This window comes from Camelus ferus, chromosome 14 (assembly GCF_009834535.1).
Source record: "Camelus ferus isolate YT-003-E chromosome 14, BCGSAC_Cfer_1.0, whole genome shotgun sequence".
Taxonomy (NCBI): Eukaryota; Metazoa; Chordata; class Mammalia; order Artiodactyla; family Camelidae; genus Camelus; species Camelus ferus.
The window spans coordinates 23503775-23517372 of record NC_045709.1 but is presented as its reverse complement, the minus strand read 5'-3'; the positions used below and the strand labels follow the sequence as shown (position 1 = coordinate 23517372).

General features: G+C 44.8%; 2 protein-coding genes across 9 annotated transcripts in view; one reads left to right on the top strand and one right to left on the bottom strand.

Moving 5' to 3' along the window:
• The first annotated feature begins 43 nt into the window (after positions 1-43).
• MRPL57 (mitochondrial ribosomal protein L57) lies at positions 44-939 on the top strand. Its single transcript, XM_032496495.1, has 2 exons — positions 44-127; positions 254-939. Exon 2 carries the CDS (start codon positions 259-261, stop codon positions 565-567), a length of 309 nt encoding a protein of 102 aa, XP_032352386.1. The 5' UTR covers positions 44-127; positions 254-258; the 3' UTR covers positions 568-939.
• A 5216-nt stretch (positions 940-6155) lies between these two features.
• ZDHHC20 (zinc finger DHHC-type palmitoyltransferase 20) overlaps positions 6156-13598 on the bottom strand; it is a 53393-nt gene continuing 45950 nt past the window's right edge. For 2 of the 8 annotated variants that reach the window (XM_032496485.1, XM_032496490.1), the window contains 4 exons: positions 13490-13579; positions 12005-12120; positions 10902-10979; positions 6156-9607 (listed from right to left, as the gene is read on the bottom strand). In XM_032496485.1, the coding sequence (XP_032352376.1) occupies positions 10942-10979; positions 12005-12120; positions 13490-13579 (244 nt within the window). In that variant the 3' untranslated portion in view covers positions 6156-9607; positions 10902-10941. Of the gene's footprint in view, positions 9608-10901; positions 10980-12004; positions 12121-12465; positions 12511-13489; positions 13597-13598 lie in introns of those variants that run through there. The other 6 variants (XR_004325814.1, XR_004325815.1, XM_032496486.1 and 3 more) reach the window with 6 other exon arrangements.

The window sequence follows — 13598 nt, the reverse complement described above, 5'->3', positions numbered from 1 at the left end:
GCGAGAGCTGAGCTCTCGCGAGGAGACGGGCGGCGCGGCGGAGGGGCGCACTTCCGGCGTCGTGTTGTCGCACTTCCGGCGTCGTGTCGGCCGGCGTGCGAAGGGGCGGCGGGGCAGGCGCACGCAGGTGAGTTGCTTCGCGTTTCGCGGCTTGGTCTGCGGACGGCGGCGGGCTCCCTTCTCGCCGCGGGGGCGGCAGCGCGCGTTCCCGGCGACCGGCGCGCCGCTAGGTCCCCGCCTTGTGTCCCGGCAGGCGCCATGTTCCTGACCGCGCTGCTCCGGCGCAGCCGCATCCCCGGCAGGCAGTGGACCGGGAAGCACCCGCGGCCGCGGCCCGTGTCTGACCAGGCGAAGCGAAACATGGTCCGCCGCCTGGAGACCGAGACGGAGAACCACTACTGGCTGAGCCGGCCCTACCTCACGGCCGAGCAGGAGTACGGCCACGCCGCGGCCCGCAGGGCGGCCGCTTTCGAGGCCATCAAGGCGGCGCAGGCGGCCCGGTTCCCGGCGCACAGATCCTTGGAGGCCCAGCTCGCCCACCTCGACGTCACCAAGAAGTGGTCCTGATCGCGAGCCACCGCAGCCGGCCGAGGGATGCCTGGGAGCCCGCGGGCGGCCTGCGGAGCCGCCGGCGCCGGGAGCGGACTGTCTGCGGACGGGGGTCCGGGACTCCGCGCTCCCCGCCGCCCCGAGGCTCGTCTCGGTCGTGTCGGTTTCATTTCTCTCCCCGATACGAGGAAAGCAGGAGGGCCCTGGTCCCGGAGGGTGCACGGTGCTGCAGTAAAGCCACAGGCTGTGTTCCGGCTCCTGTGCTTCCGTGGGATGTGCTCGCTGGGGCTTTGTGGTGCAACGTTAGTTCGTTTACCTTCTGTCAAAAATAGTTGCCTGAGCGTAAATGAAGAAGTGTGCTTTTTCAATTAAACATACTCTTGAAAACTGCGTTTTCTTCTGGGATTTGCTATTAAAAGTGGACATTTAAATGAAGTAAAGACGTATTTAGCAGAACTGTCCACTTAGGTGTATTTAAAAATCTTTATTGGGATATGTTGACATAATACAGTTCACCAGTTGAAGACTTTTTTTCAAATCTTTTTATAAATATAATAAAAAACGTCAAGTGGTTTACATGTGTTACCAAATACAGTAATCCTGTCACTTGGAACTGTTTTACATACACGGAAACGTTTAAGAAACTTGTGCAAAGTCACTCTTCTAGGAATGAGAGCAACTTGGATTTGGATTACTGTATAATCCAGAAATCTCAGCTGCTCTGCATTGTTTAATAGGAAGTTTTCAAAACAGAAGAAAATACAATCCCATTACCCAGAAATGAAAGAATCTTCATATATAACTTTTCTTTTAGTCTTTTTATACACATTAACTTTTTGAACATATATTGATTGAGATAAAAGGAAGTGGGAGCCAGAAAAGATTTAAAGATTCTGATGCATGTTGTCAAATGGCTTCCCAGAAAGCAAAACAGCAAGACTAATGGGTAAGAGTGCCAGCCTTGAATGTTCTTTTCATTAACAAAAATGCCATGTTTAGTTAATTACATGGTTCACATTTTTAATATCTTCCATCAGTATGTGTAGGGTATAGTGCAGACCTTAATTTTTTTTAATTCATTTCACTTGAGGTAACTGACATGTGATAGCTGAATGTATAACCACGCTGAACTGTTAATAATATGTCAAATTCTTGGTGGCATATACTTAGAGCCCACAGGAGTGTCTCTGGTGAATATGGGCAACCTAGTATATCTTTTATATCTGGAGATGCTGTTTAGGTGATGGGAAGAGGATGCGGGGAACCTGCTTCATACCACAGCCACTTCTATTGCTCCAGTCTCTACATAAGTCAGAAACTTCCTTACACTTTGGAGTTTGAAAAATTAATGGTTAACTTGAATCTCAGAGAAGCAAAAGGATGCTAAAATAAAACACTGGGTCTGAAGGAAGAGAAGGTGATTCATGAGAAGAGAGGCATTTTAATGTACAGTTAACCTTATTTAATTTTAGATAATCTTGTGAAATAGATATCCCCACTGCACAGGTTAGAAACAGGCTCAGAAGTGTCAGCAGTATTCCCGTTAACACAGTTAAACAGTAAAGGTAGAGCTCAGGACTAGGTTTATGTCAAGGACACATTCATTTAATATAGCACACCAGCTGCTATGAATAAAAGATTGTAGCTTTGTTTCAGTCACTTCTCAGCCAAGGCAATGCTGTAAAACATTTGACTTTTGAAAACTCCGCAACTTGATGCCACAGCCATCATAAATTTTTTTTTTTTAAATACAAAGCTCACTGCCACTTGAGCTGTTCACAGTCACACATACAGTAAACCATCTGTGTCAGCCTATGCATTATGAACATTCCCTAGCTTCTTTCCATATTGCAGCTCCTGGGGTTTCCATCCAGTTGCTCATGTCTCAGATACTTGTAGAGGGTTGGTCACGAGTCAGACCCGGTGCTGTTGGTTTTGAACCTCAAGTTTACTGTCTCACTTGATAAAATGCAGTGTGATGACTGACTGCATGGATGAAAAGAGTCCAGGGAGTAGGCCATTTATCAACCGTGCCTGAGCAGTCAGGAGGAGGTGACCGCTGAGCAAGTTCTTAGCCTGCCTGGCAAGCAGATGGGTGGCAGGAATCACAGGCAGAGGTGATTATTCACGGGCTTGTCACAGTTTAGTACTGATGCAGTGTAGTGAGGAAGAGCAACGATAGACAGTGAGGCTGAAGACGTGGCCAGGGACTAGAGCATGGAAGGTCTTGTGTGGCACCTGAAGTTTGGCTTTGACCGTGGAAGTAATGGGGACGCGTGGAAAACGTCTAATTAGTGGAAAACACTGTCCAGGGGGCTTGTTGGAGGAAGACTCTGGAAACAGAGACCTGGTGGCTATTACAGTAACCAGCTATGTACTGAATTTGTATGGTGGGTACAGAGTTTAAGAGGCAGAATCAACAGAAGTTTGTGGCCTACTGTACGGCTCCTTATTTCCTAGCTTGCTGCTTAGGTGGAGAATGCTTTGTTATGTAACTAGGACACGACGGGCACTTTAAGTGTCTTTGCCTCTCTCCAGCGTAGTCACTGGAAAACTCCCTTGATGAACTCTACCATCTGCCTTTCCTTGTTTGAAACCCACTTGGTTGCTGAATGTTGCTGTGGGAAATCACATAATTAGGGTTATTAGTTTCTGTCTAAATTCATGACCACGAGCCACAGACCAGAACCCAGCTGCGCAGCCGCCTTCCCGAGTGTTGGCCTGCTAGGCCTGCTGTGACAGAACCCCGCAGTCCGGGTGGCTTAGACGGCGGACATGTCCTCCTTCCTCCCAGTTCTAGAAGCCAGAAGGCCAGGTCAGGGCAGGTCAGTGTTGTCAGGGGGCTGCAGGGAGGCTCTGTTCCAGCCTCCCCTCTGCTTGCATGTGGCTACCTTCTGTCTTCATGTGCTTGTCCCACCGTGTTGACACATGTTTGGAATCAATGTGTGTCTAAATGTCCTCCTCTTGTAAGGACACCAGCTGTACTGGATTAGGGCCCACCCTCACAGCCTCATTTTAATTACCTCTTTAAAGACCTTATTTCCAAAGAAGGTTAGCTGGAAGTCAGGACTGCAACATACGAATTTGGGGGAACACAATTTGGCCCATGAGTGTTTCTCTGATTGGTGCAACTTCCTATTCAGTGAGATAACTCTTACCTTTTCTGTCCAGGAGCCTTCCATCTACAGGCCCTCCTCCATCCCACTCAACCAGGGACCCAGCCTCAGTCACTGACGGAACCGAAGCCGTCCTCGCGAATGCATCCGCCTCCATGGCACCGGACCTGCTGTGTACGTGCTCGTTTCGCCTGTGTTCGAACGCCGCGCCAAGGCCTCCTTTACAATGATGAACGGAACAGTTTCTCTCTTCTCTCTCCCAAAACTTTGGTGAGATGACAGTAAAGAGTTTAGCAATACTTAACCCTTGAGAAGGAAGGGAACGAAAGTAGATTTCAATGAATATTTTGGAAGAAAAAAGATGGATAGAGATGTCTGACAATCAAGGGAAGAAAGCTGTGACCTAAATAAACGCCAGTAGAACAGAGGCAGCGAGCCCCCCAACCAGGAAGCTCATGTGGGAGGCCCCTGGATGATGGGCCCCAGCAGAGCTAGCGTCAAACAAGGGGAAGCATGGAATGGACGTGGAAGAGCTGGGGGCAGCAGTACCAGCACCACGGTCCTGAAGCTGAAAAGTCGGCAGGTCCAGACGAGCAGGAGGATGGAGGACTCAGGAAGGGAGGTTCTCTGGGAAACGGCAGAAATGAGGTGTTTGAGTTACATGTGGCAGGACCACGTAACTTTAGTAAGGCTGCAGGATAAAAGATCAGTAGTCAAACTGGGACATTACACATTACACCAGAGACTGACATGTTGTAAATGACTGTACTTCAAAAGAAAAGATCAATAGTCACAAATTGTATTTTATATACCACCAATGAACAAGCAAATTGAAACTAAAAGTGCCACTTTCAGTAGTATTAAAAATATTACTTAGGGAGTGTGGGATGGGGGCGGAAGGCCACCTGGCCGTGGGTCACCCCCCTAAATTACTTAGGGGTGTGTCTGAAAAAAGATGTGCAATACCAACACACTGAAAACTACAAAGTGTGAGAAATTAAAGAAATCCAAAGGAAATGGAGAGAGATCCTGTGTACACTGGTCAGAAGACTCAATATGATAACTATTGCCAGTTCTACCAAAACTAATCTGTAGTTTCAGTGGAATCCCAATTAAAATTTTAAAATTAAAACACTTTGTTTGTGGGTAGAAACTGACTAGCTGATTCTAAAATCCACATGGAAAGTCAGAGGACCTAGAATTGCCAGAAAAACTGTGAACAGGAAAACCAAAGAGGAGGACTTACGCTGCCTGGTTTCAGGAGTTACTATAAAGCTGTGGCGATCAAGCAGTGTCAGCGTTCAGTGTGGACTAGTCCACAACAGGAGGAAGTTCTCAACAATTTATAATCGAGTGGGTTGACCTGAAAATGTGTCTATGGCTGACAGAAGTATTCCAGGCAGCACAGACGTCAGTGTGGCTTGGAGGCCCTGAGGAAGTGCGACGGAGGTGAAAGCCGGGATGAACGGATCGCCTCACGGAGAACAGGCAGGGAGGAGGCGTTCTTGGTTGAACAGCACGTGATAAGTCAGAGTAGAAACAGCATTCCAGTCCCCTTTATCACATATAAGGAAATGACACAGAGCAGTTAAAGTCAATGAAGTTAACTTCACAGGATTGCTCACACACCGTGGAAACCTGCTACACGGAAGAAACCAAGTGAGCTCTCTCCCCTTTAGCTCCTGGGGCACAGGAGTGAGCAGAGCTGGTGAAGGAGGCCAACATCACCAGACATTCCCAGAGCGGCTCCCAAGGGCCAGCTTAGGGGAAACGAGGGAAGTAAGGCCCCCGTGGCGTCATCGGTTCTGCTCTTTGGGTGTCCAAGCCCCCAAAAGTTTGCTTTATCTTTACTGACCTATATTGGTTCCTGCAGATATTTTGAAACGTTACTGCTGGGAATCATAGCTCTATCTCACAGCTTTCTTGTTTTATTCAGCTGCCTTAAATATCAAAACTTCGTTCCTTTGGAAGGGAACTGGAGCACAAGTTCTTGTGTAGAAAAGAATTCTACAAAAGATAAAATCTATTACTCGGCATTTCAACAATCACAATTCAGTAACTTCTATAGTGTCGAGGGTACTTACAACCCTAAAGTCACTTCTGAATCGAAAATTAAATTATGTTTTCTCTTGCTCCCTCGTCCTCCGAGATGGCCAGCACTATGTCTATATCTATGGGGTTTGTATCTCTCTGAATAAATCAACCTTTACTCAAAAAAAAAAAAAAAAAAAGAAAGAAAGAAAAAAAATTATGTTTAGTAAAAGCTAAGTTAAAACCATTGTGAATAAAGCAATCTGTACTCCTAGCCTAAGAAACTACAATGTTGCTGCACTCAGATAATTCCTACCTTAGATGTGGTTACGCCAAACTACCAGCCAGACCTCTTTCTCTAACTAAACACTATGTGTTACCAGATTTCCATAATGACTAAAATAATGGTTATTCTCTCATTTGGTAAATGCCACTTACAACAACAACAAAAACAAAAACTTCAAATACAGGATTTTGTTTATTAATAAAGTAAATCATGATGATGATTTCTGGGAAGAAATATTTTGAAAATGTTCCGGCTTCATGTTAATGTAGGTTAGGCCACCCAAAAGACAAAGCAAAGAGTTAACATTAAGTCATGGTCCAGGGTTACACTTATGAGAAACAAATACAAGACTTATGGGACTTAGTAAGTAAAGATCATCAAAGTAAACTGTATTTCAGATGTGTTTATATAAAAACATATTAAAGATCACTTTAAAATAGTGTCCATCTTTTCTTTAAAATGGGCATAGACTCATCTGCAATCATGTACAAATACAATAAACCCAACAGCTTTCTTAAGCTTTTAATACAAATACAATTCCTCCTTTATGCAACCCAACAAAATAATACAAAGTGAAGTTGTTAGAAAAATATGGACCTTTCTGAATCTATATTGCATTTTTAATTTAAGTTGTAAAATACAGTTCAGATCATATGAAACACAAGAATTTCAGGATTACAGATTAGCTATATCTTACAGAATAGTAGCTATGATCTTTATGTTGGCTGAAATGCAAAAATATGATTAATTTCTCAATAACAGATTAGTTAAAAATACTCTCCATTGACAGCAGTGCCAGTCCTTAGAACAAAATATAAGTGAAATGTATTTGTAAGTCTTACGTCTTTTCATTGCCCCAAATATGCAGATCCTAACACTGAGCCCTTAATATGCATCTGCAAGATGACCGAAGGGAAAGCTCACACATCTGGAAAACTGTGATTTAAACAATCCTGTAAACAGTCAAAATTTGCTTTCTAATAGAAGCAGAATTCAAGTAAACACTGCATATTTGATTTAAACTAACTTTACAGTTAACTTATCACACGAGATCATAACCACTAAATATGTAAAAGGATTTTAAGAAAACCATCCATATGCAGAGATGAAGCTAAACTGTATGCTGAGTAACCACGGGCTGCAGCTGCTCCTGGGTTTGGCACAGTGACAGTGGTCAGACGCCTCAGGGACAGAATATTCAAGTACACGCCCAGGTAAAACCAAGTTTCCTGTCTAGTTTGTTTTTAATGTGAAAAGCAAGACCTGGAATTCCACCTTATTCTCCTTAAATGTCAGCACAATTGTTCAAGTGTTTGAAAGACCAAAGGTAGTACTAACACATTTTGACAAGGCTCATTTTGGCCATTTCTCCCCCAAGGAGTTGACAGCACGACTCAACACCAGCTGAACTACCCAAGAGGCAGCCTTTCCCGGATTCCCACATGCCTGCAGGCCCTTGCTGAACAGTCACGAATATGTATGAACGAACTCAACCAAAAATTACTTAGAATGTGGCAAATGTTGGCCATAAATTAATTAAACCAAAGATAACTAAAGTAAAAGGCTTTAGCTGAAAATTTCTGAAAAGGTGTTTACTACTAAAAATGATGTTAAATAAAAAATTAAAAGAAAACACACTAAAGCACCCGAGTAGGCTGAGGGGAAAGGTGAGTCTCCTCAGTGGTTAACCAGGTGCCAGCCAGTCCTGCGACAACGCAGAGATACCCACAAGCACCAGGAGGACGTTTCTGAAAGCATCACATGCGTTCATTGTCATTTCCTTGTAACATGCAAACTGCCAAACTTAAGTGTCATTTCTGGTTGGTAACTGATGCCCCCTAACTCTCATACAAAAGTTTTCTAGAATCAAGATTACTAAGACTGCAGAGTTGAAATAAAGGTGGAAGAAGCCATATTTTACAGCATTTCAAACTGCATTTTCAAAGCTAACCCATTCCTCTGGTTCAAAGAGAAAAAAAGTTACTTCCCTTTAAAATCTAATATTAGCATAGCCCACAGAATTAGACAAATCCTGTAACTGTAAACCTGGAGCATGTGGCTGTAAAACTTATGCTACATTAGGAAATCACAGAGCTATCTCTAGTATATTGCTTGGCATCCAGAAGGAACTACAAAAATACTTGTTGGGTGGATGTCATACGGTATTGTGCAGAATTACGAACTGAAGACTGTTAGAGGGCACCCAGCCCAAATCATGCCAACAGCCCGGCCCCAGCCCCACTCTACAGACAGGAAACCGTAATCGTGGCACACACAGACGGCGCTAAAAGCGGTCTCATTACAGAAGTGATGAGGTGTGTGTGCATGTCCGGCTAAGCAGTGAGGATGAGGAAGGACGGCAGCAGCAGCTGTGCAGTCTCTCCTTTACAGGACACTATTTCTTCAGAATTAATGCGCCAAGTCCTGTTGTTTAGACTGGGTTTCAAAAGGAAAAAGGAGAGCTGGGTCGAAGCAGAAAGAGGCTGCTGTCAGGGCAGCCTGCACGTCCTGCACGTCCTGCACTTAAGAGCGGAATCCACCCCTCAGAAAACAGAGATTCCGGACGACGGCTCAGGTGCGAATCTCCTCCTTGAGAACAGTGTCATGCTAAACAGCTTCACCCTCTGTCAGTTTACAGTATTCCTTTAACAGGTTTCAAAGCAGATCTCAGTGCTTCCCTAAGCTGAAATTTGGGAGCCGACTCAAGAGCAGGCAGCACTCAGTGTCTTCTAACAGCTGACCTGCGGTCGATCTTTCTCTTCGCTTTTCTTCTGGCCACCTCCACCTGCTCCTACTGTGACTGTGTTTCTGTAACACGTGTAACCTTTGTTTCCCTGCCTGTATAGATACCCATGAAAGCTCAACAAAAAAGTACTTCGAAAAGCAGAGAGAAACAAAAATGTCTCACACGGCCACATTTCTTTTAACCCTTGGGCACAACAGCACACGTGGTTTAACTAATGCTTAGAACGAAGCCTTCAGTGAATTATACAAATGTACTCCATGTTTTAAGCAATTATATTTAGTTATCTAAATCCTTCTGAGTGTTATTTAATAGCCAACAATAAAAAAACTTTATTAAAAATGTTGGAAAGTATAAAACAGTAACTATAAATTAGCAAACACCAGATTTTTTTTAAAAAAGCAGTTTCTTTCTTTCCCTCACACAGCACAAGCAGCAGTAATTTGGATATTGTTACTCGCTTTCAGCCACCACGCTGACCTACATCACTGGACACAAATTTTTAGCTTGTTTTCTAGAGTGAAAATTTACATGGATACTAAGAAATAACTCTACTAATGTAACTCAGGGATCAAAAACTACGTATGCCATGTTAACGTGTGACCTGATAGCTCATGCCGCAGCATGTCAGAACTGTAAGTGTTATTTCCAAAGCAAGTCCGAGTCACGCTCGTGGCTGTAAGTCAGCGTCGACCGAATGGGCTCATTTAAGGCTAAGGCGTCTTCCCGCTCTGAGAGGTGCTCCCGTGGGTCCAGCGGTCTCACACAAAGGTTTCCTTTTTAAAAAATATGTCTTCTGTTATACTTCAACTATTTCATTCCATTGATCATTTTCTTGCAAATAGAAATGAAAATATCAGTCCATAGTATGTTTTCATAAACCTATAAAACCAGAAACAATTGAATTATTGATTAACTTGATCCTGTATTTCTGAAAATGAGACCCATTAAATGATTCTTTGGGCTCAGGTGTAAAGCTGCTACCACAGGCAAGGAAAGAACGACCAGAACGCTGCTAATACTACAGTAACTATAATCGTTTTTAGAAGCAGCCAATAAGGCATCGATGCTGACTGTCCTTCCCTGAAGTGATGCACAGAGCGCTCACTAGAGGCAGAGTCTCTCCCCTGTCCCTTCCATTCTGGACACAAACCGAGGGGACTGTCTCGGGGGTCTGTGGGACCTCAGCGAGCATTCTTGACAACCACGAGCGCCCGCCGTTACCCCACCATGAGGAGAAGGAGCCTGGTCTGAGGGCTGAGGACCAGGCCCCAGGGGCCTGCCGGCGACATGTGACCCCCCACCTGCGGTCCCCGCTGCCCTCCGCCCAACAGCTGTAACTTGGACACCGGTTCAGGGTCCTCTGCCAGGAACTGAGCACTAACGACTCACACCAAGCAAGGGAGCAGACGGCCCCAGCCGAGGTGACAGATGAGAACAGGAAACCGAGGCCCTAGTGGCGTGTTGTCTCTTAGCTGCTAGGTTTGAGGTAATTTGTTATGTAGCAGCAGGTGACCAATGAACACGACACGTAGGTTTCCAAACGCCTCACAGCCGCGCACAAGCCACCGCGCCCCGCTCCTGACCCGGGCGCGGCAGCGGCTTCTCTGCTGCGCGGCGCCGCCCCGCAGCGCCAAGCGGGCCCGCCGCCCAGGACCCCCCGTCCCGCTCAGATCCCCTCGCTCTGGCTCCCGCCGCACGGCGGCCGCGGCATCGCTGGCCCGCGACTCGGCTGCAGGGAGGTGCTCTTCTGCTTATCTCGTGCCCAGTAAGTAATAGCAACGAACCTCTAAGTCCCTTTTTTGGCCTGTACTCTTAGTCACTCTTCTCTGGGTCAGATTTCTTCAGTAGTGGGCAAAGGTCAGCTTTTTCCCCCCCTTAAACTAATTCATAAGGTGCCATTTACTGAGAAGGTTAGCTGTCCACCTACCAATCCTAAACAACTTGCATTAGTTTCTTCAATTAGTCTAGCAACACTCACTGAGACTGCGCAGGAGCGTAAGAGAAACGGGATTTAGGCAGACGTCACCTTCCAGTCTTTCCTGACCTACCTGACTGCAGACACAATGGAAAGAGTTTAAAAAAAAAAAAAAAGAGCGAATTGCAAATCGTTTTGAGATTATAACACGCAAATAAACTGCATTTGTTCAAGGAAATTACCTTTATACTGTCTTACCTTGCTCTTATTCAATTGGTTAGTTATGAACAAGTGGAACTCAATTTTCTATTGCCACTGTAACATGGTTATTTGTCCCTGTAAGCACATAATTATATATGACATGACAAAAAGAAGTATTCAGTTTCTGGCCAAATGGTAAAATTGATGATTACAGTAAAAGCAAGTCTTATGTAAGCACTAAATAGGCTTCTGGTGCCAACCGTCTGTCACCTGGAAGAACAGAAGTGCTAAGATCTGAAGGTCTGCTTTTATCTTATCCTTGTAAACACGTCCGCTGGCTCTGAGGATGCTCAGCAGCACTGACTGAAAGTCCACAAAACAAACGTTTCCTGTGACCTCACACAGAAGGTCTACCAAGCCTAACGAAGGTCCTCACGATGCTAACAGAAGAACTGAAATGCTGCTGAAAGCCAAACCAACCACAGCGACAAATCAGAAAGTCTGACAGCAAGTTTTCAAGCTTTAGGGTATTTCCTTCAGTTAGTATAAATTGATCTGAATGTCCAAACCATTTTCCTACAGTGCAAGAAGAACATTATTACTACTGTTATTAAGAACCACGGATATATTTTAGGCTATAATGCTGGTAAATGACCACGCTAGATTATAAACCCAGGTCTGATTGCAAAGCCCACTGCTATCTTATCAATTGTTCTATAATGTATCCATAATTCATCAAATGATTAAGTCATCAAGAAAAGGTTAAAATATATTCAGTGCACTCTTTTTTATACTAAGACAAGACAGCCAAAGAGGACAATGCATTTCAAAATTATTTTCAAATAAGCAAAAGCTATGACCTTTAAGAATATTATGCCAAAGAACCCTCTACATCTGAGGTGACAAAATCCATGGCTGGGGAACAGCAACAGCGGCCCCGCCGTGCACAGCGCGCATGGGGCAGCCACCACAGCCCGCTCAACCCCCGCCTCCAGAGAGGCCACTGTGGACACTAGCACCCTGTGTTCAAGATATTTTATTTAAAAGTTTCACATATTTTAGTATTTCAAAATATCACATTACATGTTTTGATTTTTCCACATTTATTAACTCTTTCATTTTAGCCAGATGAAGCCATGTTTTCAGATGGTAAGTCTCACCTGATCCAACAGCACCTGCTTCAGGTCCATTCTCTATCCACTGAGATTCACTGTCCAACAAGCGGTTTTTTGATTCACTAAGCGGTTTAGTAGGAAAGGGCTGATTTGAGCCAATACTGAAAAGAGGAGCAAATAATTTAGTAAACAGTTTAATGCTCAATTAAGGGTACTTAATTAATAAGCAGCAAATTAGTATTCCTTCTCCTAATATATGAGGGCAACTCATGAGATCTCAGCACTCCAAAAAAACTCCGTCTTCAAAAGAAAAAAATGCCCCCAACCCCCCACTAAATGGCTCTCTAGACCCAAGAATCTGTACTCAGCACTGCCAGTGAAAACAATCAGACAAAAGGAAGAGGCTGCAGGGGCCAGTCTGAGACATTTTTACCATGTTAACCACGAGCCATAAAGCAGCACAAGGACAGGTGAGGGTCTGTGTCTGTGGCCGGGACAAAAGTTACCTGTCATTTCCCAAGTTTTCTGCTTTCTACCTCTGCAGTATAGATCTAAGGGGAAAAAATGATTCAGTGATTCAGCGTAGACTTATTTTTCTAGCTAAGAGGTCCAGGGAGGGAGGGAACAGAGGGCAGAAGAAGAAGGAAAGGGAGCTACTATTCGTTGGGTGCCTGCTCCGGGCTGGACACGGAGCTGGGTGCTTTCTACACATTACCGCAACCTGCACAGCCACCCCGGAGGCAGCACGACCGCTCTCCCCTTACAGAGCTGGACGCTAACTGCTCAGACCTACAGCAGACGTCAGCGCTCGGAGGTCCCAGAAGGCCTTAGGCTCTAGGCTTGAAGGCCTACGCGCTCCTGAAACTCATCTGCTAACTTGGAAGTTTTAATCCCTCCTCCCCCACAACTTATTTCTGGAGTAATTAAGTTTCAAGGGTTTCACTTTGACAGAAGGGTATCTATCTTCTTTACAATCTCATTTAAAAGAAACTATTTCTCTGAACTTGTAAACCTGTCTGCTTACCATACAGACCCTGAGAAAATATCCTCTAAAATGAGTAAGAAAAAACTCTGCATTTGTACATTTGAATCCTCACTAATATTATTTTCACACTACAGTTAAAATCTGTTTATCAAATAAACAGTACAGCGACTAACTTCTTTGAAAACTAACTGATACAAAGCAACATAGTCCAACCTTGCAAGAGGGTTTCAGTTTCAGGGGAGACGCAGCACAAGGAGGGAAGCTGTGCTTCGTGCTCGGACGCGGGCAGTGTCACGTGACTGCCCTGGCTCAACTACGCACAGCACTCACTTCCTAACTCGCAAAACTGTTTCGGTTTGGATGATAAAAATATGATTATCTGAAGCACATCAGGTGTATGCACAGAATAATCCTCAGTTAAAAACTCTCTATAATTTCTCTCCCTGTCTACACTGGCTTGCTTCATCACACCGTGTTCATCTTTGTATGACACACATGGTTTGCTTTATCGTGAACTCTGAAAAATGAAACGACAAGAAGCACACCTTCTGGCATATTCACTTTGGTTTGAAACAGAAGATTGTTCTGGATCCGTCCCCACCAGGCGAGTCGGGAAACTGCAGCCATCACCCGGACTGTACAATGAAAAATACT